General features: G+C 38.4%; 13 protein-coding genes across 13 annotated transcripts; 7 read left to right on the plus strand and 6 right to left on the minus strand.

Annotated features, from left to right (window-relative positions):
• Positions 1 to 330: 330 nt before the first annotated feature.
• C5L36_0A12470 (uncharacterized protein) lies at positions 331 to 1,540 on the plus strand (the record flags this gene model as incomplete). The annotated part of the gene is made up of 2 exons (XM_029464289.1): positions 331 to 380; positions 718 to 1,540. The coding sequence occupies 2 exons, from the start codon at positions 331 to 333 to the stop codon at positions 1,538 to 1,540; spliced, it is 873 nt and encodes a 290-aa protein (XP_029320148.1).
• Positions 1,541 to 2,150: 610 nt separating this feature from the next.
• On the plus strand, positions 2,151 to 3,521 carry C5L36_0A12480 (uncharacterized protein; the record flags this gene model as incomplete). Its single annotated transcript, XM_029464290.1, has 1 exon — positions 2,151 to 3,521. One exon carries the CDS (start codon positions 2,151 to 2,153, stop codon positions 3,519 to 3,521), a length of 1,371 nt encoding a protein of 456 aa, XP_029320149.1.
• A 223-nt stretch (positions 3,522 to 3,744) lies between these two features.
• C5L36_0A12490 (uncharacterized protein) lies at positions 3,745 to 5,502 on the minus strand (the record flags this gene model as incomplete). Its single annotated transcript, XM_029464291.1, has 1 exon — positions 3,745 to 5,502. One exon carries the CDS (start codon positions 5,500 to 5,502, stop codon positions 3,745 to 3,747), a length of 1,758 nt encoding a protein of 585 aa, XP_029320150.1.
• Positions 5,503 to 5,837: 335 nt separating this feature from the next.
• Positions 5,838 to 7,775, minus strand: C5L36_0A12500 (uncharacterized protein; the record flags this gene model as incomplete). The annotated part of the gene is made up of 1 exon (XM_029464292.1): positions 5,838 to 7,775. The coding sequence occupies one exon, from the start codon at positions 7,773 to 7,775 to the stop codon at positions 5,838 to 5,840; it is 1,938 nt and encodes a 645-aa protein (XP_029320151.1).
• Positions 7,776 to 8,169: 394 nt separating this feature from the next.
• C5L36_0A12510 (uncharacterized protein) lies at positions 8,170 to 8,823 on the minus strand (the record flags this gene model as incomplete). Its single annotated transcript, XM_029464293.1, has 1 exon — positions 8,170 to 8,823. The coding sequence occupies one exon, from the start codon at positions 8,821 to 8,823 to the stop codon at positions 8,170 to 8,172; it is 654 nt and encodes a 217-aa protein (XP_029320152.1).
• A 1,010-nt stretch (positions 8,824 to 9,833) lies between these two features.
• On the plus strand, positions 9,834 to 10,964 carry C5L36_0A12520 (uncharacterized protein; the record flags this gene model as incomplete). Its single annotated transcript, XM_029464294.1, has 1 exon — positions 9,834 to 10,964. The coding sequence occupies one exon, from the start codon at positions 9,834 to 9,836 to the stop codon at positions 10,962 to 10,964; it is 1,131 nt and encodes a 376-aa protein (XP_029320153.1).
• Positions 10,965 to 11,359: 395 nt separating this feature from the next.
• On the plus strand, positions 11,360 to 12,949 carry C5L36_0A12530 (uncharacterized protein; the record flags this gene model as incomplete). The annotated part of the gene is made up of 1 exon (XM_029464295.1): positions 11,360 to 12,949. The coding sequence occupies one exon, from the start codon at positions 11,360 to 11,362 to the stop codon at positions 12,947 to 12,949; it is 1,590 nt and encodes a 529-aa protein (XP_029320154.1).
• A 481-nt stretch (positions 12,950 to 13,430) lies between these two features.
• On the plus strand, positions 13,431 to 16,052 carry C5L36_0A12540 (uncharacterized protein; the record flags this gene model as incomplete). Its single annotated transcript, XM_029464296.1, has 1 exon — positions 13,431 to 16,052. The coding sequence occupies one exon, from the start codon at positions 13,431 to 13,433 to the stop codon at positions 16,050 to 16,052; it is 2,622 nt and encodes an 873-aa protein (XP_029320155.1).
• Positions 16,053 to 16,493: 441 nt separating this feature from the next.
• Positions 16,494 to 17,259, minus strand: C5L36_0A12550 (uncharacterized protein; the record flags this gene model as incomplete). The annotated part of the gene is made up of 2 exons (XM_029464297.1): positions 16,494 to 16,858; positions 17,241 to 17,259. The coding sequence occupies 2 exons, from the start codon at positions 17,257 to 17,259 to the stop codon at positions 16,494 to 16,496; spliced, it is 384 nt and encodes a 127-aa protein (XP_029320156.1).
• Positions 17,260 to 18,488: 1,229 nt separating this feature from the next.
• C5L36_0A12560 (uncharacterized protein) lies at positions 18,489 to 21,128 on the plus strand (the record flags this gene model as incomplete). Its single annotated transcript, XM_029464298.1, has 1 exon — positions 18,489 to 21,128. The coding sequence occupies one exon, from the start codon at positions 18,489 to 18,491 to the stop codon at positions 21,126 to 21,128; it is 2,640 nt and encodes an 879-aa protein (XP_029320157.1).
• A 378-nt stretch (positions 21,129 to 21,506) lies between these two features.
• On the plus strand, positions 21,507 to 22,041 carry C5L36_0A12570 (uncharacterized protein; the record flags this gene model as incomplete). Its single annotated transcript, XM_029464299.1, has 2 exons — positions 21,507 to 21,509; positions 21,595 to 22,041. The coding sequence occupies 2 exons, from the start codon at positions 21,507 to 21,509 to the stop codon at positions 22,039 to 22,041; spliced, it is 450 nt and encodes a 149-aa protein (XP_029320158.1).
• A 107-nt stretch (positions 22,042 to 22,148) lies between these two features.
• On the minus strand, positions 22,149 to 23,045 carry C5L36_0A12580 (uncharacterized protein; the record flags this gene model as incomplete). The annotated part of the gene is made up of 1 exon (XM_029464300.1): positions 22,149 to 23,045. The coding sequence occupies one exon, from the start codon at positions 23,043 to 23,045 to the stop codon at positions 22,149 to 22,151; it is 897 nt and encodes a 298-aa protein (XP_029320159.1).
• C5L36_0A12590 (uncharacterized protein) lies at positions 23,042 to 23,536 on the minus strand (the record flags this gene model as incomplete). The annotated part of the gene is made up of 1 exon (XM_029464301.1): positions 23,042 to 23,536. One exon carries the CDS (start codon positions 23,534 to 23,536, stop codon positions 23,042 to 23,044), a length of 495 nt encoding a protein of 164 aa, XP_029320160.1.
• Between the last annotated feature and the right edge of the window lie 41 nt (positions 23,537 to 23,577).

Below are 23,577 nucleotides of genomic sequence, written 5' to 3' on the forward strand. Positions count from 1 at the left end.
CATATAAATTGGCCTGAATATAATTTGTGATAAACTATAAAGCAATGTAAAGTTAGTAAACTCTGTCTACAATGTGAAAAGACCGCGACGATCGACCGCACATGGCGAAGGTCTTTGTTAGCCAATGAAAACGCGCGCACTCGTTTCTGCCCCCCGTTGACCGAATTTGCAGGTTGTCGCACTGTGGTTTTTTTCATTCTCCAATAGTGAGTGAGAAAGAGAGGAAGAGAGAAAAGTGAAGTGTGTACAGCGGTGGGAGTCGTTGTGGCAACAGATATTCTTTGTTAGACTATTAAGAGTTAACAGCTAGTGTACTCACATTCCATCAAAATGCTCAGAATTGGTGCTCAACAAGTCGTTCGTGCGTCTGCACAAGCAAGGTATGTTTGATTTTCAGTCGGAAATGACGAGTCTATTATAGTGGAAAGAGGTTGGGAGGAGAGAAACTGCTTTATTTTTCCGAATTTATGACCTATTCGATTCCAAGTCTCTAGTAATTGGTCCTTTTTGCCATTTATGTTGAAGGGGAGAGATGTTTCCACAAGAAGGAGCAAGAAAGCGAGGAAGAAGATCGAAGAAGAGATGATTCTATCCAACCTACTTCAGCCATGAGTTGTACAAGAGTAAGAATTTTGGCAGCAATAACAGTAATAATTACAGAGTACTAACACATTTTTATTAATATAATTATTAATTTTTTATTTTTGTTTATTATAGTTCCAGAAACTATGCCACTCTTAGAGAAATTGAAATGAGATTGAAGTCTATCAAGAACATTGAAAAAATTACCAAGACTATGAAGATTGTTGCATCTACTAGATTAGGTAAGGCACAAAAAGTTATGGGTTCTTCTAGAGTCTACCAAACTTCCGATTTGGATTTCTTCAAGACTGCTGAGACTGAAGCACCAGAAGGTTCCGATAGAACTTTAATCATTGCAATCACTTCCGATAAGGGTCTATGTGGTTCCATCCATTCTCAAATGGGTAAGAAGACTAGAGCTGCACTTGCAGAATATCCTAATGCAGATGTTGTGACCATTGGTGATAAACAAAAAGTTCAAGTTTTAAGAAGTAATGCAGACAAGTTGATTATGTCATTCAATGGTGTTGGTAAAGAAAGTCCATCCTTTTATGAAGCTTCATTAATTGTTGATGAATTGACCAAGTTAGGTGATTACGATAAGGTTGTTGTCTTGTATAACAAGTTCACATCATCTGTTTCCTTTGAACCATCTGCTGCAAACATTTTTTCTCAAGCTTCCATTGAAGCATCTTCTAAATTGTCTGTTTTCGATATTGAAGATGACAATGAAACCACTGCAGTTTTGGCTAAGGTTGCATTAACCAATGCTATTTTTGCAGGTATGGCTGAAGGTTATGCCAGTGAAATTTCCGCTAGAAGAAACGCCATGGAAAATGCATCCAAGAATGCCGGTGATATGATCAACAAATACTCCATCTTATACAACAGAACCAGACAAGCCGTCATTACTAACGAATTGGTTGATATTATTACTGGTGCTTCCTCCTTGAACTAGATGTGCTGAATGCCATGGCAACTCAGAGTCCTACATTGGGACTCTGAAATTCTCTAGGAGCATGCACACGTAATATACGTGTCTGTCTCCACGCCAATATTTGCTGCAACGGCAACATCAATGTCCACGTTTACACACCTACATTTATATCTATATTTATATTTATATTTATTTATTTATGCTACTTAGCTTCTATAGTTAGTTAATGCACTCACGATATTCAAAATTGACACCCTTCAACTACTCCCTACTATTGTCTACTACTGTCTACTACTCCTCTTTACTATAGCTGCTCCTAATAGGCTCCACCAATAGGCTCTGCCAATACATTTTGCGCCGCCACCTTTCAGGTTGTGTCACTCCTGAAGGACCATATTGGGTAATCGTGCAATTTCTGGAAGAGAGTCCGCGAGAAGTGAGGCCCCCACTGTAAATCCTCGAGGGGGCATGGAGTATGGGGCATGGAGGATGGAGGATGGGGGGGGGGGGGGGCGAAAAATAGGTAGCGAAAGGACCCGCTATCACCCCACCCGGAGAACTCGTTGCCGGGAAGTCATATTTCGACACTCCGGGGAGTCTATAAAAGGCGGGTTTTGTCTTTTGCCAGTTGATGTTGCTGAGAGGATTTGTTTGCCGTTTCTTCCGATTTAACAGTATAGAATCAACCACTGTTAATTATACACGTTATACTAACACAACAAAAACAAAAACAACGACAACAACAACAACAATGTCTTTAGCAAACAAGCTTTCCGTGAAAGACCTCTCAATTGCAGGCAAGAGAGTCTTTATTAGAGTCGACTTCAATGTCCCATTAGATGGCGACAAGATCACAAACAACCAAAGAATTGTTGCTGCTCTTCCAACAATTGAATATGTTCTTGAACACAAGCCAAGATACGTTGTTCTTGCTTCCCACTTGGGCAGACCAAATGGTGAGGCTAATCCTAAATTTTCGTTAAAGCCAGTTGCTGCAGAATTGGAAACACTATTAAAGAGAAAGGTTATTTTCTTGAACGACTGTGTTGGTCCAGAAGTTGAGAAGGCTGCTGCAGAATCTCCAGAAGGTTCTGTCATTTTGTTGGAGAACTTGAGATTCCACATTGAGGAGGAAGGTTCAAAGAAGACCGCTGAGGGTAAGGTCAAGGCAGATAAGGCTGCTGTTGAGAAGTTCAGAAAGCAATTGACTGCATTGGCAGACGTTTACGTCAATGATGCCTTTGGTACTGCACACAGAGCCCACTCTTCTATGGTTGGTTTCGAATTGCCAGAGAGAGCATCTGGTTTCTTGATGGCCAAGGAATTGGAATACTTCTCCAAGGCATTGGAAAACCCGGTCAGACCTTTCTTGGCTATTCTTGGTGGTGCAAAGGTTTCAGATAAGATTCAATTGATTGACAACTTGTTGGACAAGGTTGATATGTTGATCATTGGTGGTGGTATGGCTTTCACCTTCAACAAGGTTTTGAACGGTAAGTCAATTGGTGATTCCTTATTCGATAAGGATGGTGCAGAGATTGTTCCTAAATTGATGGAAAAGGCAAAGAAGAACAACGTCAAGGTCTTTTTGCCTGTTGATTACATCACTGCAGATAAGTTTGCTCCAGATGCTGCAACCTCTACAGCTAACGCAGAAGATGGTGTTCCAGATGGCTGGATGGGTCTTGATGCTGGCGTTAAAACCAGAGAGTTATTCACTAATGCCATTGGCCAAGCAAAGACCATTGTCTGGAACGGTCCACCAGGTGTCTTTGAATTCGATGCTTTCTCTAATGGTACAAAGGCAATGTTAGATGCTTGTGTGAAATCTTCCCAAGCAGGTAACACTGTTATCATTGGTGGTGGTGATACCGCTACTGTCGCTAAGAAATTCGGTGCAGCTGATAAATTATCCCACGTCTCCACTGGTGGTGGTGCATCTCTTGAATTGTTAGAAGGTAAGGAATTGCCAGGTGTCGCCTTCTTATCCGATAAGAAATAAATCAAACATAGATCAACGTAATGAATTTAATATAAGATACACTTATAGCTTCCACATAGTAGTATATAGTTTAACGAATTAAAAAAATAAAAATAAAGACTAGAGAAGGTGTAAAAAAACGGCTTTTATCCAAGCATTCCTTTTGTTGTTGTATAGAAGTACTGCTACTTAGAGATTTATTATTATTATTATTATTATTACTATTATTATTATTATTATCATATTATACATTTTTGGATGTTGATCTGAGGTATTCCAATTGCAACAAAACTTCGTCGCATACTTGCTTCGTTGTGACATCATGATTCTTAAAAGTAGCAAACTCTAAAGTTTCGTCACAGAGTAACTGCTTCATATTTTCCCAAGTTTTCAATTCGAAATCGTATCCAACCCTATCAATAAACTCAACACCAAATAATCTATTCCGTTCATTCTTTGATTTGTCGATAATGACATCATTTTGATACAACTCCCAAGGATCAAGCTTGGGGAAATTTGCATGGACAAATAACAGTCCAGGCTCTTCGTCAACTTCCTCATTGGACCCTTGATATCTCTCAAAAATATCATAATCTTCTACAGCATTGAACTGTCCCATCGCAGATCCTTTAAATTCACCGTCTCTGAATCTACCCAAAGCGATAACGTGTTTTTTAACAGTATAATAGTGCTCCTCGAGTATATGAGCTGCCGCTATGAATGTTTCCTTGTCACCTTCGCCACCAGCACCTTGTGATAATAAGGGATAGTAATAATCTGGGCCATAAGAATTCAAGTAGAGTGAAAGTAGAATCGTCTTAAAATGTTTGCTCTTCGAGAATAAGACTTGTCCCGATTCAGTCGAAGGATCCGGTAGCGTGCCTTCTAATTGATGGAACAAGACTTCATCGTCCTTGCAGAGTTTTTTCACATGTTCGCCGTATTCCTTATAACCAAAGTCACGTCTTCTAGTTAAATCGATATCAAATCCCGCAATTTCATAAAACGCTGGATGTGTTGTACGTTTCCAAAAATCAGGCCAGAGAACCAGTCCATTATCCTGGAAGACTTTTGAAGTAAATAGATAATCTGGATTGACCAAGGGCGAGTTGTCTGCATCTAATAATAGGATATTTTCAAAACTGGATAATGCAATAGCCAAACTCTTAAATTGGTAACCTTTGAAATGATATTCATTGAAGACGTTCAATCCAACCAATTTTGGTAAATAGATACATTTTGCATTATACTTTGGTAGAATATCTTTGCAGAACCCAAACTCATACTCTTCTCTATTGGGAATCAAAACTTCAATTGGTAATTCGGACCCTACTTCCCTTATATTCATTATCGACATCAACGTCAACCACGAGTATTTTTCACCACCCACATAGACAATACCGTTTGTCCCCTTTTCATATATATTTTCCGGATACTCGCCAATTTCAGTCATGTTACTAATATAAAAATTTAGGTTTTCTTGTAAATCATCAACATCTTTCCTATTGACAACCAAGTATTTCTCCAATTGTTCCTTTGTAAATGCAGGTTCGTCAAATCCATCAACTGATTGAACTGAGATCTTATCACTTAAATAAGTATCTAGTGGTTCCAAAATTGGCTTAAATTTAGATATTAGCTTGAAAATTTTATGAAAGTACTGGCTACGCCTAACAAGCTTGTCATCTTCCAATGCCAATGTATTGATATATTTAATCACTTCGTCACCATTATCTTCAAGCAAATTGCCATTTTCCTCATCTAATTCATGCGTTAATTCACTCTCAACTGCATCATTATAGGCCTTATCATTGGATACATAACTTCCAATGTTTTCCTTCATCGAACCAATCTTGGGTTTTAGATTAGTGACACTCTCCTTGATTGTACCATACGAAGTTTGTATTTTCTCCGTATGGTATGAAAATAATGCAAGTAATAACAATGAAATGATCCCAAATACAGAGATCTTCACAACCACAGACTTCCTTAGAAATAGCATCCTGGAAGCTTAAAAGAGAGGGGTATATGTCTTCTAAGAGTCCTGTAGTATTGTACTCTTGTAAAGACAGGGTAGGATGGAGTTAAAACAAAAAGTAGAAAAAAAAAAGGGGGACACCAAGAGTAATTTTAAACCCCTAATTACTTAATATAAGTTGATGGACTAATAAATGCAAAATCCTAATTTTGGGCCCGAACGGAACTAGCCTCCATAGGAAAGAAAAAAAAAAAAAAAGAAAAAAAAACAAATCAACAAGGAATGGAAAATACAAAAATGAAAACAGCGCGTTTCTCGCACAATTGCTCATTGTCAAAATGCAGACCTGTCAAAATGGTCTATTCTTGGATACTTTTACCGACGCATTGGGAGCACCAAATAGTTGCAAGTTTCTCACTTAATGCTTTCCCCACTTTACGAGGGCCTATTTCATCACGTAGAGCTTCTTTGATTAAGATGGGACATCTCTCCATTGGGTGGGCCCTTTGGAACGACTCGATCAAATTGCGTGGAATTTTGAAGTGCTGCTGAATGGCACTGGCCTTGTCTAGGCCAACACCTTTTGTGCACATGAGCAACCGCACAAACATCTCCTTTACATTAGTCATTGCAGATTTGCCCATGATCTCTGTGAAGGAGCTGTAACTGTAAACCACCTCCTTCTCCTCGTCCCCATAGTCCATTCGCACGGCGTCCAAGAGCTTCTGGTATTCACCCTGAGTATTGATATCTCTGGGCTCAAGAACTAGCAACGTTTTGTTTCGATGTATTCTAGTGATTCGGTTCGTCAGATCGACAATCAGCTTCAACGTCTCCTCGGCATTCTTGGTTATCTTGGTATGGAAGCCAGAATATGTGGTATTCATTGAAATGGTAGTTTTGATTGCGTCTGCAAATTTGGATATATCCGAAGCTACTGCTTCTTCGACTATATAAAATACCCTCTTCATTCCGGTTTTCTCCAACCTCTGTTTCTGTTCCCTGTATCTGCCGTCAGTAATAGATCCGACCAAATCATCCAATCTCTTACGCTCAAAAATGAAGTCTAGCGTACTCTCTTGCTTGGTCCTCTTATTTACTGCAACCCACATACCATCACCAACAGGTAAAGCCCTAACTTCTAGATTTATCCCTAAACCTCTTAACCTTCTTGCGAAATAATCACGCTCTGTTTTGGAGAACACTTCCCTATTATCCAAAATAAACTTGATTTTGTAACTGCCTTTTTTCCACAATTGATATGCTGATTTACATTTTGTAGGGGTATCGTTGCGGTGTTGCTGTGTTGTAGTTGTTGTTGTAGAGTCAGGCAATCCTCGTCTATTCCGTGATAGGTCACTCAATGAATTGCCATGGAAAGGACTCGATGTTGTAATTTTCTGCGTCTTATGAACTTGAGGCGAGCTGCTTGTTAATGGGTTGATCCTATTTGAATTTGTAGGCTCTGAAAAGGACCTGTTAATTGCACTTGACCGAGGTAGAGAAATATTGGATTCATTAGGGTCAAGAAACGACGATGAATCCTGATCGTTAGTTCGACTTGATATGGGTGCTGCATCACTAATTCTACTTAGTGACTCAGCAACTTCTTTCCCCTCATCAGTTAAATAGTAATGTTTGGGCGATCCTTCCACTGAAACATATTCCCTATTGATCAACGTCTTCATGCTAGAAAATGCAGTATAAAAGTTTCCTACGTTAGGGGACGGTGTGAATGAAGATGAGCATAATGGTGACGCAAATTTGATTATATCATTCTTTGTTAGTCCCGTCCCTCGCTTATCATGATAATATAAGGCTAGCATTATCGCATAACCACCCGAATTCATAGCAGGAATATATCGTTTCGTAGTTTTTTTCCTTCTTCTCTTGTCATTTCCTACCCCATCATCATGACTACCACCGCAATCGGTATCGTCCGAACCAGCCTCATTCACCTTTCTTTTCTTCTTTGCAGCCTTTTCAGCTTTCTCCCTCTCCTTCTGTTCCTTCTCTCGTTGTTTCTCCAAAATTGATTCTGGCAGTTGGGGATATTCGTATCCCATATCCTCACAGTATTCCGAAAGCTTCTTCTCCATCAACGCTACTATTTTCTCCCCAATGTACTTCAAACTTATGAGCTGCTGTGGATGCTCAACCATTGTAGAACATTGACGCAGACTTTTCATTGCATTGGTGTAAGTGTGTGCCATTCGAGAGTTGTTCTGACAATGTCTAAGATGCTCAGCTTGCATCCATTCCAAAAACAAATGCCGTAGGTCCTTTGGAAGATCCATCTGTTAGTATCTGTGCTCCCGTGTCAAGACAGTTGTTAGTTGCTCTTATGAGAAGAAGTAAATTTCAAAGAATGGTTTTTTTTTAGAGGAAAAAGCTATAAAGAAAAAGTTGACGAGCCACTCTTCAACTTTGTCTGTTGATGTTTTCCATCTTTGTCTGTTTTTTTTTTTTTTTTTTGCTTGATTCGAGTGCAATTGATGCAACGCGAATTTTCCTGATCTAGAAACGAGATTGTACATAGACATTTCTCTGCAAATGTATACTGGCTCTGCTACACAGTGGATGGATCAATTTGCATACATAACTCAGATTCAGATATTTATCTATATGTGTACATAACTATAAGACAAGATAAGTAGAGGTGTCAACGCATAAAGAAACAAAAAAAACATATCACCTTCTTGGCGTCATTGTAGCTTCTTGTGGGTGGTCCGAAGTATCTGCTCTTTTCCATGGATCGTGGGCCAATGATGATGCGTCTCTGTCAAGTTTAGTGTTTGGCTTTTCCTTTACCTCTTGATGTTGAATGGTTTCATTCAAATCATAACCGGACTTCTGCATGAATCTGGCAGCGTTAACGGCATCGTCATGCCGGTTCTTATCCTCCTTCTCTTCCAGTTTATGTAGTTCCTTTTGGAGGTTTTGATGGATTTTCTCCTGTTGCAAGTGTTTGTTATATGTTTGTTCGTGTTCTTTAAACTGACTCAATGCTTGTAAGTTCCTTATCCGTTCCTCGTCTTTTAGAATCTCCTCAATGGTGGGAGGTACACGCCTCGTATATCTCAACCATTGTGTCCATTGAATCGGAAGTTTGTTGAAGTAGTCAAACAAGAGGGGCTGTGGTTTGTATGGCTCAACAAGCCTGCGTGGTCTCGTCTGTTGGCGGTCAAGATAGAACTCCCAATACGTATTTGCCTCCAAATCGTAACCAACAAAGAACTTCTTTCTCAGGGGGACCCCCCTAATTGATCTCCATTTATAATACAATTGTTTCCATAGGGGGATTCTCTGATAGAGAGTTTTAATTTTGTTTGAATGCATCGACATTATCGGGTACGGTCTTTTCCGGTTGTCACTTGATGTCTTTGTCTCTTTAGCTGGCTCGGATCACCAGAAAAATATATAAAAATATATAAAAATGTGTAAAAATATATAAAAATGTGTAAAAATGTGTAAAAATATATAAAAATATATAAAAATAACAAAAATAACAAAAATAACAAAAATAACAAAAATAACAAAAATAGCAAAAATAGCAAAAATAACAAATCAAAGCAAATTAAAAAAAAAATAAGGTAAAGGTGCTTTTGATATACCGTCAGTGGCCGGAACCATACAAAAATTGCAAAAGCAAAATTTTGTTCTTTGTTTTTCACACAGGCGCGAAATGGCCCCAATATTAGATTTGGAAAACATGGCGCATTTTTTAATTTCTGTATAGGCGGAATTGGCGCTTCCTCCGCTGTTAATTTCCTCTTTGGGAAAAGGTACCGTATATTTCCCTGCATGTAAAAGAGAAAGCTTAACAGGAGAAGCCTCTCGAAGAAGCACAGATGGCATTGAGTGTGGTTTAAATGATACTACAGTTTAAGTTTTGATGTTGCCACTTAGCATCAGGGTGTTTTGGATACAACACAAGCAAGCTATGTGTGCACTAGGGGGTGAAAAACGAGATGCAGTTAAACACGTCTAGAAGGAGAAAACATATTTGGGAAACCTGCAAGAAAAGAAATAATAATTCTTCACCCCATTCCGACTTGCATGAGGATATTCAGGTGTCTGTATATTTATGTCAAGCTTATTTTCATGACTATGACGACTGTAATAATGAATTCCACAAACCTCGAACATCGGATGCCTCATTTTCCACTGGTACTTCCACCAAGACACATAAAGTACAACCTCAATGCATACGGACACTCTTATTACATTGCCACGGTTCTCTCTACTGTAGGACTTCTTTCTATTTCCCCTTCTGCTCCCGTCACCGTCTTTGTCTCTGACATTCCCATACAAGTTCCTCCTTTAGATATCACCTTCCTACAATAGCTAAAGTGATGCATTTTTTCCCAAGCCACAGGGGAACTTCTCTATTTGAACCTTCTTTGGTTTGGCTTTACCTGTTATTATTGGTGGGTTGCTCTGGTTCGGTGGGTGCACGGGACGTACGCGTTCCCGACTCTCCACAGGGGAGGACAAATTCCACTCTTTACACGCTGTGCAGGAATTCTGATCTCAATGAAATGGTGGACACAATTGTCAACTATGAGGCAAGGTTTAACAAGAACTACCATTATGATTGGGTTTTCTTAAACGACGAGCCCTTTTCAGAAGATTTCAAAACCATGGTTACCAAGGCAGTCTCCGGAGCTGCAAAATTCGGAACTATTCCCAAACACGTCTGGTCCACACCGAGTCACATTGATGTTTCCCTTATGGACTTCAACATCAATAGTGTACTGAACGACCCAGAGGGCGCTTACCCTTATGCAGATTCGAAGAGTTACAGAAACATGTGCAGGTTTGAGTCGGGATACTTCCAATGGAGTGAGCTACTGATGGAATATGACTATTTCTGGAGAGTTGAACCAGGTGTTAAATTATACTGCGATGTCAATTACGATATTTTCAAGTACATGATAGACAACCAACACGATTATGGATTTACCATTTCATTATTAGAATACCCGAAAACTATTCCCTCCTTATTCCCCTCCTTTTATAAAGCTTTAGAAAACACAAATCAAACAAATCTCCTGAGCTCAGATGACAACTACTCAAGATTCTTTTATGACGATTCCAACCATAGCTACAATTTGTGTCATTTCTGGACTAATTTTGAAATAGGAAATTTGAATGTTTTCAGGAGTGACGAATACATGAGACTCTTCAAAGAACTTGAAAAAAGAAATGGATTCTATTACGAGAGATGGGGCGATGCACCCGTACGTACATTGATACTGTCCACAATTCTCAAGCATCCTGCCATCAAGAGGTTTGCAGATATAGGGTATCAACACGACCCCTATTTGCAATGCCCCCAAGATTTAGAAACTAGAGCAGAAAATAGATGTTCCTGTGATCCAACTTTGGATATCACTAACAATTGGTTTAGTTGCTCTTGGTACTTTGATAGTCTCGTTGGTGAACATCAACTCCGGCCCAAGAACGTGCCTTATACAGCATAACTCAACTTGAATAAAAGTATACCCCTTTACTTTGTTTTATTGCAAATTTTCCCCTAAAAATAAAGAAAAAATTAAACGGCATATACAAATGCACTATATAGATATTCAAAAAAGCCCCTTAATAGCATTGAGCATTTATAGCTTACTTATATATTCATAAATGTTATGAGTATTTCATTCCATTATTTTTAAATCACACTGGTTTCCACAAAAAGGTGTATTTTAAATAAGTTTACTTTAGTCAATTTTCTCAAAAATTCTTGCTTCCGCTCACGAGCCCCCATTTGAAATTACCAATTTCTCATTATGATTTTCTTGATTCTTTCCCGTTTCTTTTTCTCTTCCGTTTTTCCTTGGGACTATAAATTGTTTGTACTCTGACTATTTTGAAATATATGTCAAGGCAAAGATCAATACTGGACTTTCATTTTACCAAAAAAAAGGATGCGCATGTTTATCAGAGAAATGATAATATGATAACCAAGAAAAATGAAGATGTTAAATCTGAGATTCAGGTCAAGTTTGAATCGGAGGAGTTTGTCCATAGTAAGCTTGATATAATATGCCCTATTTGTAGCATCAACATGTCTGGAATTGATATCACTGATCGAATAACACACGCAAACCAATGTATAGATACCTCAAACATAATTATACCCGGAAAACAAGAGTCTGGTGATGTATCCGCTGCATCCAAGAGGATGCGTGTGACCAAATCGACAGAAGTGAAAATAGAGACTGACAATACAAAAAATGATGGTAAACCAAGAAAAAAACGAACTGCTAAACCTAAACCAGATATTCCCCTTGTTAAAATATTACGATTTCCCGATTCAAATGAGATAATTGCCGTCGATGCCTTTTGTTATGCACCTAGGGACGATATATCAGTGTATTTGCTAACACATTTTCATTCTGATCATTATGGAGGGCTTTGTAAATCATGGAATAATGGCAGTTTGATAATATGTACCCCAATAACAGCAAGATTGGTACAGCATAAGTTTAAGTTCCCTATTGAAAAAATGTTTGTTGTTCCGGAATACGGGAAGGAATACACCATTCCTAAACTGAAGGATATAAAAGTGTCGGTGTTTGATGCTAATCATTGTCCTGGTGCAGGAATATTTGTGTTAAAGACAAAATCATTCAAATATTTGCATTGCGGAGATTTTCGTGCCAATATGAAAATGGTTGAAGAATTGAAGAATATATACCCTAGCGGCTTTGATCGATGTTACTTGGATACCACCTACTTCAATCCGAAGTACAGTTTTCCTGATCAAAGCGATGTGATAAGATACACTAGTGATTGGATTAAAAGTAAGTGTAAATCACATAAGAGCCAACAACAACGAATTGTTGATTTTTTCAGAAAGAAGGATATCCATGAAGTTAAGGAATTTTTAGTAGTCATTGGAACATATTCTATAGGAAAGGAACGTGTTGCATTAGGAATTGCGAAAGGGTTAAATACCAAGGTTTATTGTAGCAAAGAAAAGTATGCAATGATGAAACTATTTGAATGGAATGAGCTAGAAGATATTTTAGAGTGTGACGAAAACAAGGCCGTTGAGTGTGGTGTGCATTTATTACCAATGCAGAAGTTGAGGAAAGACTTGATGAAGGAATATCTCAAGAAGTACAGTTCTGCCTACAGATCGATTCTTGTTGTTCAGCCAACTGGTTGGACCTACGGTTATACTGTTTCGCCCGATTCTGATCCACATACTGAGGAGGCAACGTACAAAAGGTACGACACAGGTTTCAATAACGTGAAGAGAGATGAAATTCGTGATGGTGTTGTTCCTTATAGACGTATACCAGTAGCCTACAGCGAACACTCTTCCTATGCAGAATTGGTCATGTTTATCCGTACTTTGCCCGTAAAGAAGTGGATACCCACAGTGAATATGCAAACGGTCTGCAGTGAGGATCTTCATCAAGTTCTTGAAGCAACCGATGATGCTGAAAGCTGTACTTAAGGTGTAGTCAAACCCGTGGAATTACCGAAAGAGGTAACTAAAGAGCGAGAAAGATTCATGGACACAAGCAATAGAAGGGCAAATTTTTGGTTTCCATTTTTTCTATGGAGGGGGATATGAAAAAAAAAAAAAACTTAGGAAGTCTAAAAAAACCTCTTAAAGTTGCCGGTCAGTGCGAGCTTGTTTTCATGTTTTCATGCTTTTATGATTTGGTTATGCATCACTTTTTCTTCTATATAATTGTAACAACATAACCTCTTGTTTTCTTTTTTTCGTGCAAGTTAACGACCGATCACATTATATTGAGTCCTTGTATCGTCTTTCTGCTGATATTTGGATAAACTGCACAATTTAAAAGAGTTTTTTCTTTCCATTGAAATAGCAGGAACCTAGCTTTTCATTAAAATCCTGTTCCCGAACAACACAGATTCGTATTAAAACAACAAATAAAATCCTAATCAAAAGGGTCAAATAATACACCATGGAAATCAGTGTTTTGTTAGAAAACGCAATTCTAAATCCTGATCAAGCAGTTAGACAAAATGCAGAACTTGAATTAAGGAAGCTTTGCGAAAACGACTTTGTTCAATATGTTGGCTTGTTAATCCAGGTGTTGGGCGATGAGTCAAAGAGAACCGAAATCAGAATGTTGGCTGGTTTAAACGTCAAGAATGAGTTAACATCTAAAGATCCCTTACGTAAACAACAACAAGCTGAAAGGTGGATTCAGATCAATACTGAAACTAAAGAACAGTTCAAACATATTGCATTGTCTACGCTTCTATCTAATGACGAAAGAGTCGCCAATCAAGCTGCTTCCCTAGTTGCTGCTATTGCGCATATTGAATTGCCAAGAAATGAATGGCCAACTCTAATGGATATTATTGTCGATAATACCAAGACGGAAAAACCTGTCAATGTTAAAAGAGCCTCTTTATTGACGATTGGTTACATATGTGATTCATCTGATCCTAACAATTCCGTACTACAATCATACTCTAATAACATTTTAATTGCGATTGTACAAGGTGCACAATCTGCAGAGCCATCATTAGTTGTCCGTAAAACTGCACTCGAGGCTCTAATGAATTCTTTGGAATTCATTGATGCAAATTTCCAAAGAGAAGGCGAAAGAAATTATATCATGCAGGTGGTTTGTGAAGCAACAACTTCAGATGATTTTGAACTACAAGCTCTAGCGTTTGGTTCTCTAGCTAAAATTATGAGTTTATACTATGATTACATGTCCGTTTATATGGAAAAAGCACTATACAATTTGACAGTTAATGGTATGAGATCACCAAATGATAATGTTGCATGTATGGCTGTTGAATTTTGGAGTACTGTTTGTGAAATCGAACTAGACATTCAAATGAACCAGGGAGATGAGGAAACCGCTCAAGAAAACTTTGTTTCTTACAATTTTGCTCTTATTGCATTACCTGATGTTTTACCTGTGCTATTGTCGTTGCTAACTAAACAAAACGATGATTTGGAAGATGATACTTGGTGTGTTGCAATGGCAGCGGCAGCTTGTTTACAACTATTTGCACAAAACACTACCAATTATGTTGTTCAACCTACTTTACAGTTTGTTGAAGCTAATATTGGCTCAAACAATTGGAGAGAAAGAGAAGCAGCGGTTATGGCATTTGGCTCTATTTTAGACGGACCAGACAGAAACGAATTGAAGGGATTAATCACTCAAGCTTTGCCACCAATTTTCAACTTAATTACAGATGAAAACTTGCAAGTTAAGGAGACCGTTTCTTGGTGCCTAGGTAGAATTGCGGAGTTAGTCGTTGATGCAATTGATGTGAATACCATGTTACCGCCAATTATTGATGCGTTGATTAACGGTTTGAAGGATCATCCAAAGGTCGCAACTAACTGTTGTTGGACTTTAATTAATCTAAATGAGCAATTGAATGCACTGAGAAACGATTCTTCGATCAATGTCTTTACAAGCTATTTGCCACGTTTGATTCCTGCATTATTGGAATTATCCGCGTCCACAGAAAACGAACACTCATGTAGGACTTCTGCATATGAGGCATTATCTACTATTGTTGTTTCCAGTGCAGATTGTGATAAGCCACTGATTTCACAAATTGCAGGCGAGTCACTTCAAAGATTGAACCACAGCATTGGTTTACAAATGCAATTTCAAACTGGTAAGCTAATTATGAACGGTGAAGAGAAGGCATTACTTGAAGAACTACAATCCAATATTTTATCATTATTAACAAATATTATCAGAAGGATTGGCGAAGGTATCATCGAGAACTCCAACGAGCTAATGACAAAATTTTTGGAATTATTACAAATTCAAACAGAAGATTCCATCATTGAAGAGGATATCTTTATGGCGATCTCTGCCATTGCTACTGCAATAGACAGACATTTTGAAGCTTATATGCCAACATTTCTACCATTTTTGACCAAGGCGCTAAATAATGTTGATTCACCTATTTGTGATTCAGCAGTTGGATTGGTTGTTGATATCTGTCATGCATTAGGTGACTCATTTATCCCATACTGCCAAGGTTTTATGAATATTTTAGGTCAAATCATTACAAACATTAATGTTAGACGTGAATTAAAACCAATCATTTTATCTTGCTTTGGTGATATCGCTTCATCAATTGGACCTGAATTTAGTCAATATTTAGAAGTCGTGATGGGCATTTGTCTGAATGCACAAACAAGTGAACCGTATGACGATTCAATCGAAGCTGAAGACTACATGTTCTCATTACAAGAGTCTGTTTTGAATACTTACGTCGGTATTGTTGCAGGATTACATGATAATCCTGATCAATTGTACAACTATTTGCCCCAAATATTCAGCTTCTTAACTATTATCTATTCAAGTCCAATGTTGATCAATAACGATGATGTCTACAGGGCTGCTGTTGGCTTGTTAGGTGACATTGCCCAAATCTTCCATTCCCAACCATTAGAATATTATGCACAAGAATGGGTTACCAACTTTTTGAAACGGGCTAAACAAAGCTCCAGATACTCTCAAAGTACCAAAGATACAGCAAAGTGGGCTAGAGATCAACAAAGAGCAATGGTTTCTTTGTTGAACTCGAATTAGTTGCTTTGAGTACAACGTATTTTAATGACTTTTTCCCCCTCATTCACTACATGTTTTCTATTGTTTTATATACATTTTCTACTTTCTCTTTTTTTATGTTTTCTTTCCTTCTATCTTCTCCTTATACTTTCCACTTTCTACGTTTTACTTTTCACTTTTTAATTTGTATCTTTTCACACTTTACACACCATCTTTTAGCCTTTTCTAAATTATTCCTCTCTTTTTTTTAACTTTATAAACTCTTCTCATTTCTTTCTCTCTCCCCTTTTTAAAACTTTTATATTTACTTTGCATTAACCCCGATCTTTTTTTTTACAGAACGAAATTAAAACCTGGTGTAATACAGTTCGATGCCGATTATTAAATTTTTCTTTTGTTTTTCAAATTAATATATAACTAAAAAAATTAGAGTTATTTACACATTGAAGTTCGACACTGGATTTATTCAGCATTACCACCCTTTCTTGCAATTAATGCCTTTCTGTCCTTGTCTAAGTGTAACTTAGTAATGACAACCTTGGATGGGTGAATGTTTAATGGAACAGAAGCACCATTAGACTTTTCCTTGGTTAACTTTTCAAGTTGGATTGCAAACTTTAATCTGTAAACGGAGGAGATGGAACCTTCTTGACCCTTCTTAGAACCTCTGACAATTAAAACTTGGTCGTTCTTTCTGACTGGCATGGATCTGACACCATATTGTTCTCTTAATTCCTTGGAGAGAGGTGCAGACATCATAACTCTTCTAGCAGAAGATGGTGCATTGAAGTAAGCCTTTCTAGCCTTAGATCTAGAAGAAGAAACGTCTATTGAATATAGATATATAGGTTGAAGCAATGTTAGTATATGTCCTGTGAAAGTTAAAAGATCCATTACACTTGTCAGTGATAGTTGATGTGCCGTTAAAAAGTCTGCTGTTTGTTGCGCTTAACATGGCCATTTCCTTTTCTTCTTTTTGATCATAGTTACTACAGAGTAAATCTTCGTCTTTGATACCGAAACAAGTATTGAAGTATAGGCATTTATTAGACATGTGAATCGCAAGATTTGAAAGTGAAATCCAATTGACCTTTATTATTTACTATTATTTTTCGGTGATTTTGCACATTCTTGTTACAACTGCAGCATTTTAATAAGATTCTACCATCCAATGATCTGAATATGTTTAATTTTCCTGTAAATACATACCCTTGGAAACCTTAGCCATTGTATATGTGTTGATCTCTAGTTTTGGAAGGGGAAATAAAACAGAAAATTCCGGAAATTTTTAGAACTCTATAGACATCTTTTTTTTCAACATTATTTTCATCAAGTATATCGAAGGGAAAATGGCTATACTGTGAAGCCACCAAACAATACGGTAGAGGGGAAGCTGCGGTGAGGACGCTCGTAGGGGGCGTCCTAGTGTGGGCCAGACTCGTGGGTGATGCTGGGGAAGGGCGGAAGCTACTGGGGAGTGCCGGGGGCCCGCGTCTCCGCAAAACCAGAGCCTCAGAAGTTACAATATTAGGTGTGGGGTGCGCGGGTGTCCTGAGGCGTATAACTTACATATTTTTTTTCTACAAACAGAAACCCTCATGGCTAGCACGTGATAGACCTAGTGGGTTGAGAAGAAGATAGTGTTACAATGAGAAGAAGGCGATACGACAAACGGTGGTTGAGAGCGACCGGCTGATCTACACAAGTTGGATTCCACCATCTTCTTGAGGGAGGGGGGGGCAGACTGGCACTGTTGATGTAGACAATTAGAGACACTGTGCAGCACTGTGTGTGTGTTTGTGTGTGTGTTTGTGTGTGTGTTTTCTTGAACTTTTCAAAGCATACCATGGCAATAATCAGAGACATCTAGCCAATGGCTACGATAACTACGACAGGCAACTGAAAGATAGGTCGTGGCGCATGCATTGTACCGTTGTAGTCACGTGTGTGCTGCGCATCCGGATTTGCTCCCCCCCGCTGCTGCAGAAAGGAAAAGCAATAACGCCGAACAGCAGCATCGACGCGTCGGCTTTGTTGTATAGTGTCCTTTGGTTTATTTCAAGTTTCCTCTGTAATATTCGATTTCCTCTAGTCTATCGATGGAAATTACGCGTTTTGGCCCGTTTCTTCCTCTTTGGAGAAGTTTAGATGGCAAATTTTCCACTGGTTTCGTGTCGTGTGTGGTTTTTCGTGTTTTCCACTTGGGTTTGCCAAATTTACGTGTCTTCCAGTGAATTAATAAGCGGTCTTAACGTGTTTTACGAGTGTGTTACGTGTTTTCCATTTAAGTCAACCTATTCCCCCCACCCCCTCAACCTCCTTGTCTCTTTCCGTTCACGTGTTTGGATCAGGCTTTTCTGTTTCTCTTCTGGCTGCTTAGTATCACTTACTTCTCTCTTTCCTCTTCTCACTTCTATTCTACTCTTCTTTCCATTTAATTAGACAAAATAACTAGCAATGAATGTCATTAAAAGAGACGGTCGTAGAGTTCCTGTCCAATTCGACAAGATCTCCTCGAGATTAGAGAAATTGGCATATGGTTTAGACTCAAGACACGTGCATCCTTCTGCAATTACTCAGAAGATTATTTCTGGTGTTTATGATGGTGTTACAACTGTCGAATTAGATAATTTAGCTGCTGAAACTGCTGCTTATATGACAACTATCCATCCAGATTATGCGGTATTGGCTGCTAGAGTTGCAATTTCAAACTTACAAAAGCAAACAACTAAGAAATTCTCTGAAGTTGTTAATCAACTATATACTTATATTGATCCTAAAAATGGTAAACCTGCTCCAATGATTTCAAAGGAGACTTGGGAAATTGTCCAAAAAAATGCGAATATATTAGATGATGCAATTCATTATGATAGAGACTTCAATTATAACTATTTTGGTTTCAAAACATTAGAAAGGAGTTATCTTTTAAGAATAAATGGTAAGATTGCCGAAAGGCCCCAACATTTAATAATGAGAGTTGCCGTTGGTATTCATGGTGATGATATTGATTCTGTTATTGAAACTTATAATTTGATGTCAAAGAGGTATTTCACACATGCTTCTCCAACTCTTTTCAATTCGGGTACTCCAAGAAATCAAATGTCTTCATGTTTCTTAGTTGCAATGAAGGACGATTCCATTGAAGGTATCTATGATACTTTGAAAGAATGTGCTTTGATTTCCAAAACTGCTGGTGGTATTGGGTTACATATACATAATATTAGATCAACTGGTTCTTATATTGCCGGTACTAATGGTACATCCAATGGGATTATTCCAATGATTAGGGTCTTTAATAACACTGCAAGGTATGTTGACCAAGGTGGTAATAAAAGACCTGGTGCGTTTGCACTATATATTGAGCCTTGGCATTCAGATATTCTTGATTTTATTGATATCAGGAAAAACCACGGTAAAGAAGAAATTAGAGCAAGAGATTTATTCCCTGCTTTATGGATTCCTGATTTATTTATGGAAAGAGTTGAGAAAAATGAAGATTGGACTTTCTTCTCCCCTAGTGAAGCACCTGGTTTGAGTGATGTATATGGTGATGAATTCAAAGAATTATATACCAAATATGAAAGAGAAGGTAGAGGCAGGAGAACAATTAAAGCACAAAAGTTATGGTATTCGATCTTAGAAGCTCAAACTGAAACTGGTACACCTTTCATGTTATATAAGGATGCATGTAACAAGAAATCTAATCAACAAAATTTGGGTGTTATCAAATCTTCCAATTTATGCTGTGAAATTGTTGAATATTCATCACCTGAGGAAACAGCAGTTTGTAATTTAGCTAGTGTTGCATTGCCTGCATTTGTTGAAAGTGATGACAAGAACTGTTGGTATAACTTTGAGAAGTTACATGAAATTACAAAGGTTGTGACTAAAAACTTGAATAAAATCATCGATAGAAACTACTATCCTGTTGAAACTGCAAGGAGATCAAATATGAGAAACAGACCAATTGCTGTTGGTGTCCAAGGTTTGGCAGATGCCTTCATGATGTTGAGATTACCATTTGATTCGCCAGAAGCAAAGGAACTGAATATTCAAATTTTTGAAACCATTTATCATGCTGCTTTGGAGGCAAGTGTTGAATTATCTATTAGGGATGGACCATATGAGACTTTTGAAGGATCTCCTGCATCCCAAGGTCTCCTACAGTTTGATCTTTGGGGTAAGAAGCCAACCAACTTATATGACTGGGATTCATTAAAGGAGAAAATCAAGGCCAATGGTTTGAGAAATTCATTGCTTGTTGCACCAATGCCGACTGCTTCAACATCTCAAATTCTAGGTTACAACGAATGCTTTGAACCTTACACTTCCAATATTTACTCTAGAAGAGTTTTAGCCGGTGAATTCCAGATTGTCAACCCTTATATGTTGAGAGATTTGGTTGAAATGGGACTCTGGAATGATTCTATGAAAAACCATATCATCTCAGATAATGGTTCGATTCAGAACTTACCGAATATTCCTCAAGAGATCAAGGACTTATATAAGACTGTCTGGGAGATCTCGCAAAAGACAATTATCGATATGGCTGCTGATAGAGGTGCATACGTGGATCAGTCACAATCTATGAACATCCATTTGAAAAATCCAACAATGGGTAAATTAACGTCCATGCATTTCTATGGTTGGAAGAAGGGGCTCAAGACAGGTATGTATTACCTTAGAACCCAGGCTGCTGCTGCGGCAATTCAATTCACAGTTGACTTTAACTCTGCAAGTGAAGCGGGATCTACAACTGCAGTTTTGGATAAGATTAAGATTAAGAAGTATTTACCAAGAAACTCAGGTAAGGTGGAAGATGTTGAGGTTGCAATTCCACAGAAAACTGCTGGACTTAGTGAAACTTTTGAGAAATTGAAAGTTGATGAAAATGTTCCGTACATTCCAGAACAACCTGTAGAGGAGGCGCAAGAACCAGAGAAGGAAGTGAAGAAGGTGATAGTTGAGCCTGTTGTAAGTGTGCCAGCAGCACCAGCGAGTGGCGAAACTAATGAAGAAGATGTCGATATTTTCAACTCTAAAGTGATTGCATGTGCAATCGACAATCCAGAAGCATGTACCATGTGTTCTGGTTGATCCATTTGGTTTTATCCTCTACAATTTTTTTAACGTTTTACTCCAGGGTTTGACCATCCCCTGTATGTGCATTTATAAACTTTTCATCTATATCCGTCCCCTGCTCTTAACCGTTTAATTGTGACAAGACTCGCTTTGCTTTTGAAGTTGCATTTTGCAACAGTGCATGCAATTGTCGTGCATTGTAAAGCTGACCATTTTCGGTAGAAGAAGAATTTCGTATTTCAGTGTATTTTTTTTCCTCGCGACTTTGTTTTCTCTATTTTGAAGTGGGCCAAAAATAGGTTAATGCGCATTGGATTTGAAATGGAAGGAGTCTACGATGGGAGTGGGAAGATACAGCTGTAAGGGAAAGAAAGAACATCGAACAAGGGTAAAATGGTATGTACAGATACACAGTTGCCTTCTGGTTGCATCCTGTTGAGAGTGTGTTTATACTAACTAAAAACCAAAAAATACAATATAGTCTGATAAACTAAGTCCTGAGCAAATCGAAGAGTTTAAGGAAGCATTTGCCATCTTTGATAAAAATGGAGATGGTAAGATCAGTCCTAGTGAATTGGGTACTGTCATGAGAGCACTCGGACAGAATCCAACACAACAAGAATTGAATGATTTGGTCAATGAAATCGACTCAAATGGTAACTCCATGATTGAGTTTTCCGAGTTTTTGACCATCATGGCAAGGCAAATCAAAGAACAAGATGTTGAAGCTGAAATCCTTGAAGCTTTCAAGGTGTTTGATTCTGATGGTGACGGTAAGATTTCACAAACAGAGTTGGTCAGAGTTTTAACTACAATTGGTGAAAAATTAACGGATGCAGAGGCAAAGCAAATGCTTGAAGCGGCAGACACTGATTCTGACGGCCAAATCGATATTGAGGAATTTGCAAGAGTCTTGAAGGGTAAATAAAGAATATATATATAATAGTTTAGCTTAGTATATTTATATGTATATATATTTATATGCATGTATGTATTTATACACATAGCCCCAATTTTACCATATTTTCTTTCACATCAGGCAGTGGTGGATGAACTTCCCAGTTTCTCTCCAGGGCCTTTGAAAGGCGGCTGTGTTGTGGCATCGACATTACCGTGATGCAGTGGCAACCCCAGAGGAGTGCTGAAATCGGATACTGTGTATCTCGAGGATAACACTTCGTTTTCCCAGGTCCATACAAAAATATCCTTGGGAAAAATGGCTTCGATTGCATTATGGAACACGGATAAGGATTCTATCTTGTTCAAGATTTGGAATGGGGGAATAGTCAATAAAGCAATGATCTTCTTGAAGATTAGAAATCCTAGAATGATCGATACCAAATGGCCAATAAAGGAGGAGCTTGGGAATAGGAATGCTGAAAGCAGTAGGTACACCAGTGGGATAAACACTGTTGGAACATTATAGTGGTTGAACAGCACTGTATAAGGGTCATTAATTGACCTATGGCAACAAGAGACTGTTATGAAGGTGAAGACCCAACCAGATGAACCAAGGTAAAGATTATCCATGCAATCTGGGGACTTCAATCCCAGATGTACCAGTATAATGGAGATCACAGTGATTGTGATTGCTAGTATTGCACCCAAGGTGTTGATTACCAAGGCGGTATGCAATGAACCATGAGACACTTCATATTCCGATAGTGGGTAATATAGAGCCATTGAATTGAACAAGACATGGAAAAACCCGCTATGGATCAATGGGTATGTTGTGAAAGTAGAAGGGTCATAGTGTTGGACAAGTTTATTTGGGGAGAATGCCCAAGATGACAATAAAGAAGGATTTATCCATGAAAAGAGGTAAGTTAGCCAAAAGAATCCAATAACGCCCGTGGAAATAACAGCTAGAGGTGGTCTTGGTGCATATCTATTAAATACAGAAACAAAAGTGGCAAGATTAGAGTTGGTCATGACGATTTCCAGTTTGCAATAGAATTTAGTAGGTCAATGTCAGTGTCGAGGCTTGACCTGGTTAGTGCCGCTACTTCTCGGAGAGTGTCAGTGTTGTTCTGTTTCACTTGTTGAAGGAACTCCTTCTCTTGTTCCTCCTGGTTCTCCAAGTGGGTCAAAATTTCTTGTGTTCGCGAAAGTGTTTTTCCTGTTTGTTCCACTATAGAATCCACCACAGTGTAAAGCTTGCTGAGCCTTTGGCGAGCTTCATTACCAGCATTAACCGACAACATGGCCTCCTCAATGAGAGAGGAGTGTGTGGGGGGAGAGTGTAGGTGACGTTGGTGATGGCTCCTGGAGTCTGGATAGCCAACAACAGAGTTACTCTCGATATGGTGCAGTAACGATTCCACAAAAAGACTCAAATGCGCATCCTCCTTGTCTACTTTTACATGCTGCAAAAGAGCATGTTCGAGCTCATGTAGCATCTTTTCGGATATATAAGTGCCCATTATATTTACTTGATGTTTATCAGGACAGAGGTGATGGGACA

Source organism: Pichia kudriavzevii, chromosome 1, assembly GCF_003054445.1.
Source record: "Pichia kudriavzevii chromosome 1, complete sequence".
In the NCBI taxonomy this organism is placed as follows: domain Eukaryota; kingdom Fungi; phylum Ascomycota; class Pichiomycetes; order Pichiales; family Pichiaceae; genus Pichia; species Pichia kudriavzevii.